This window comes from Alligator sinensis, unplaced genomic scaffold, assembly GCF_000455745.1.
Source record: "Alligator sinensis unplaced genomic scaffold, ASM45574v1 scaffold563_1, whole genome shotgun sequence".
NCBI lineage: Eukaryota > Metazoa > Chordata > Crocodylia > Alligatoridae > Alligator > Alligator sinensis.
Genome location: NW_005842524.1, coordinates 878,945 through 883,900, shown reverse-complemented (window position 1 = coordinate 883,900; position 4,956 = coordinate 878,945). Strand labels below are relative to the sequence as shown.

The following is a 4,956-nucleotide window of genomic DNA, read 5'->3' as shown; positions in this document are numbered from 1 at the left end:
TTTCCCCTTTTGCCATGATGTATGTTAGGCCTGCAGACTGGCAGACTGGAAAGACGCATCATGCATTATTTCTTCGCTTAGTCGTTCTGAGGGCGAGGAGGATAGGCAAGGGAACATCTCAGCCATCCCACCCTCGGCCCTTACCCAGAAAAAAATAAAATTCTTATCCAATTTATGGGCACCAGATACTGACCTTCAGGTCTCTGTGAACTATGCCATTTAGATGACAATGATTAACACTTTCTAGAATCTGCTGTATACAATGACTGCAAAGATACAAGGGCAGAATGGAAGGGAGAACATTTTAAAGGCACATAATCACATTAAATACAAAATAAATCAAAACTTAAAAAAATTATAAGGAACAAAACCAGTTTTACATTTCCTGACAAATTTTAATTGTACATTGAAGTGGAACAAAACAATGCTGAATATAAAGATATCTCCAGCTCCAACACAAACTTAAAAAAAAAGAAAAAAAGAAAAAAAGAACAATAAAAAAAGACACTTAACATATAATGTATGACGTCACCAGACAGAACAGCTTGTGTTAGGTCTTCATTGAGTGCTATGGGGATCTTTAAAACATATATCAAATATTAACCAAAATCAATAGTAAAAAAAAATGAGTGGGCAGGATAATATTTAGTAGATTTTGACTACTTTTTGAGAAGTGTTATAGTTTTACAAAACTATACATGTTATCATTGGAAGTCCAGAATTAACACAAGTTCTGAAACAAGATGAGGGTCAGAAACAGAGTTGTAGGGATGAAAAGTAAAAGTAACGAGTAAAAACAAAAATTAAGGATAACCAAATTTGAGCCATTTTGAATTTAATGGTTTCTTATATACAGTATCAATGGGAAAATAAATTTAAATTATTCAATCAGGAGCTATATACCTTCATTTAAAATAGCAATGTCAAACAATAGCCTGGGTTGGTGTCACATGTGAAACAGAAAGGAGAATTAAAAACTGGAGACAAAAATTTTTACTTTTATTTTGGTGCTTAAAATATAGAATTAGTAGCCTGTTTTTACGTGCCCATGTTTAACTTTTTTTAACCAATGTACAGTGCCAGCTGAACTCTGACCACTGTTCCAGTTAATGAGAAGGGCTTCAGTTTTTCCTTGACATTGAATCAGAAGTCTTGGACTTAGACATTCATGGACTTGATATTGCTCATCTGGAAGATTTTAGCCATGAAATTCAAAAAGGATGGTCATAAAAATCAGTAAGTAGAGCCCAATTCTGAAAACACTTTCACATGTGAATAGTCCCTAACTCACTGACTCCCACCGCTTGTGTGAATAAGGGTTTTCAGGAACAAGAACTATTTTATATTATAGAATATGCATTTATAAAAGGCCATCAACCATTTCTAAAGGGACACATAAACAATTACAAACTATATATACACCCACATCCACACATACTCACACACACATGCACACACAGATATAGATATATATATGTGTGTATATATACATGCTTGGTACATTTAGATATATTTCACTTAATTTATACAGTATATATATCATATGAATATGAAACCCTTCCCATCATGTAATAACTTTTAACAGAAACATTATGTTATTTTTTTAAATAATATTTTTAAACATAATCACTGGTCTTTGGCATCAACAATACAACCTGTAACTGTCTCCATAGAATTAGATATGTAAAAATTGTTCAATTATATTTTCAGCCCCCCATAGTTGTTAATCCAGATTTCTATCCTGCAGCATGTTATGTCCAGCATAGTTTTAAATGCTCTAATGAATAAGGTTTCCACCGTTTCCCTTGGGAACTTATTTCTCAATCTAATCAATTAAAATATCAGGAAGCTTTTTAATATTCAGCTTAAATTCTCGTTGCTCACCATTTTCCCGTTATACCATTCGTTATATACACTTGGGATACCTGTAATATTTTCCTGCCATCTGCTAAATGCAATTTAAATGAAAGGAGTGTTGTGCTGTTATTTAAAAAACTTCTCACATTTGTTTTACATGAAATTCCTAAGTTCTTAATAATAATAATAAAATAGTCTTCCCCACTACAAAAGACTGACTAAATATTGTATTACAATATGGCACCTATGTACCATGTGTATTAGGAATAAATAGATGAAAAATATCATGTCAGATTTATTTTAAAATAAATTTCCCCACAACTTTTAGCAATGGGACAAATGTGAAGAAGGGCATTCAGGAAAGCTACAGACTAGAATTGTTTGCAGATGTGTAACATCATGACGGTCAAAGAGTTCTGAAGTGGGTAACAGGACCTATATGCCTATACCCCAGTAAAACAACGGTAAGCTTCGATTTCTTTTTATTCCAATAAGCATTTACAATGAATAGGTAAAGATCCCAACTTTGCACAGATAGAGAGACTAGTTACTACAGTTTGCTAATGAAAAGCAATATAATATTTTTAATATTTTTTTTAGGAAGGGAAAGATTTTGGAATCAGAACAGCAGTATTATTTAGTACATATTGCATTAGCAAACAGCTAACAAAGAACCTCACAATTTCCGTATGAGGTAGTATTTCCATTCAGCAGATGGGAAAACTGATTTACGTGGTTTTTGAGGACACAATGGGGTGCACCAAGAGATTAGAATTAGAGCAAAATCCTCAGCTCTGTGTGGGTTTTACCCTTAACTTAAAAGGATTAGTATTTACATAAGGGCTGCCCCTTACCAGTCCTGAAGTCAAGTCATTAGACTGGACCTTTCCTCCAAGCCTAACTGAACCCAGGAGGAAACTGTAGCTGAGGGTTATATTTGTTCTGCTCTAACTGATGCCAAACACTGTGATAGGTTTAAACACAAGTAAATACACTAGTATAATCAACGGCAATGGTTTAAAATCTAATAATATTCAATATTCAGGGAAACAAGGACTTACCTGGCATCTGCTTCACTGTAATATTCTCTTGCGACTATGTCTTCAAACAGTTCCCCTCCAGTGACTCTGTTAAAACAATTTTTACTAGGGTCAAAAGAAAGCTAAAATGAAAAATATACTGCATTCACAAGCTCATCTAGTGAGGTTAAAGAGAAACAATGAGATGCTATCACACTAATGCAAGTAGGTTGGGCAGCGAGAGAGAATACTAGTACAGAATGTGAATCCAGATATTATATAGCAGAACAGCAACCATGACTAGAATGCAGGTATCATTTGGTAGGCACTATTCAGGAATGATGGAAATAAGTGTTAAGATGGTAGGGAACCATTATACAGAAATGACTGGCAAACTATACAGGAGTAAGAAGTAATAGCATGGATAGAATAGCAATGTTTTCAGTCCAAATTAGTTGGGGAAGTATTGTGAAAGAGGTTCTATTGGATTTAGGGTAAGAGCTGAGATTTATGGACCTGCTGGGCTGCATTTGTAGAAGGCAAAAGATCATATGATCCAAGAAAAAAAAACTGCTGGGAGCTGTGTCCAAGATGAAGATCAGAGATAAATGCTACTAATAATTGTAGGGCCCAGTTATTTATGGATGTGATTGTCAACAGATTTCACCAAATAGCACAGAAGTAACAACATGTGATGCTAGACCTGGCTTTGAAAAGTAGTGAGGAGGACTGAATAGGAGAAGAACTGGTCATGGAAAATAGCCATGAACCCGTAATCACAAGTTGATTCTGTTTCACTTAGAAGGTGAAACAAAAACAAGCAAGTTAGTTTAAACTGTCAGTTTCAAAAGAGCAGGTTGAGAAATTAAGGCCAACTGCGGCCAGGGGTCCACCACGATCCGCTGGCTGGGAAATTGGCTCCGTGGTTGAACCCAGAAGGTGGTGGTTGACGGAAGTCAATCGTCATGGTGCCCTGTGACCAGGGGGTCGCACAAGGCTCTGTCCTTGGACCTATATTGTTCAACCTCTTCATTAAATGATGTGGACATTGGAGTCAGAAGCAGACTGGCCAAGTTCGCCTATGATACCAAACTTTGGGGTAAAGCATCCACACGTTAGGACAGGGGGTAATCCAGGCTGACCTTGACAGGTTCAGGAAATGGGTGGACGAGGACCTGATGGTGTTTAACACCAAAAAATGCAAGGTTCTCCACCCTGGGAGGAAAAACCTGCAGCATGTTTATAGGCTCAATAGTGCTACGCTGACTAGCACTACGGACGAGAGAGACTTGGGGGTCAGGACTGACCACAAGATGAACATGAGCCTTTAATGTGATGCTGCGGCTAGTAAAGCGAGCAAAACGCTGGCTTGCATTCATAGATGCGTCTCAAGCAAATCCCAGGACGTCATTCTTCCATTGTACTTGGCCTGGGTGAGGCCGCAGCTGGAGTACTGCATCCAGTTTTGGGCTCCACAATTCAAAAAAGATGTGGAGAAGCTTGAGACAGTGCATGCAGAGGAGAGCCATGAACATGATCAGAGGTCAGGAAAACAGACCTTATGACAAGAGGCTGAGAGCTATGGGACTCTTCAGGCTAGAAAAGCGCAGTCTCAGAGGCGGTCTGATGGCCACCTATAAGTTTATAAGGGGTGTTCACCAGAGCGCCCCAAGGGATGACAAGGTCAAACGATTATAATCTCCTGCAAGACTGTTTCAGGCTGGACATAAGGAAGAACTTCCTTATTGTCTGGGCCCCCAAGGTTTGGAATAGACTGCCACCGGAGGTGGTTCAAAGCACCTACTTGGAACGCCTTCAAGAAAAACCTGGATGTTTTTCTTGCTGGGATCCTATGACCCCAGCTGACTTCCTGCCCCTGGGGCAGGGGGCTGGACTCCATGATCTTCCAAGGTCCCTTCCAGCCCTAATGTCTATGAAATCTATAAAATCTATGAAAATTAGAGTGAATTGGATTGAAGATTTTAGGGACTTTAATATAGATAAAGCTTTTAATTTCTTTAAGTCAGAGGTACAAAAACTGTTTGGAATTTGCATCCTGAGGAAAATTAAAGAGATTGTA

The 4,956-nt window shown here is 37.8% G+C and overlaps 1 protein-coding gene across 13 annotated transcripts in view; it reads right to left on the bottom strand.

Annotated features, from left to right (window-relative positions):
• Nucleotides 1–4,956, bottom strand: part of CAMK2D (calcium/calmodulin dependent protein kinase II delta) — a 268,565-nt gene that overhangs the window by 79,189 nt on the left and 184,420 nt on the right. For 10 of the 13 annotated variants that reach the window (XM_025213353.1, XM_025213351.1, XM_006031684.3 and 7 more), the window contains exons 5-6: nt 2,919–2,984; nt 194–266 (exon numbers count right to left, since the gene is read on the bottom strand). In XM_025213353.1, coding sequence (XP_025069138.1) covers nt 194–266; nt 2,919–2,984 — 139 coding nt within the window. The remainder of the gene's footprint in view (nt 1–193; nt 267–2,918; nt 2,985–4,956) is intronic. The other 3 variants (XM_025213355.1, XM_006031692.3, XM_025213357.1) reach the window with 1 other exon arrangement.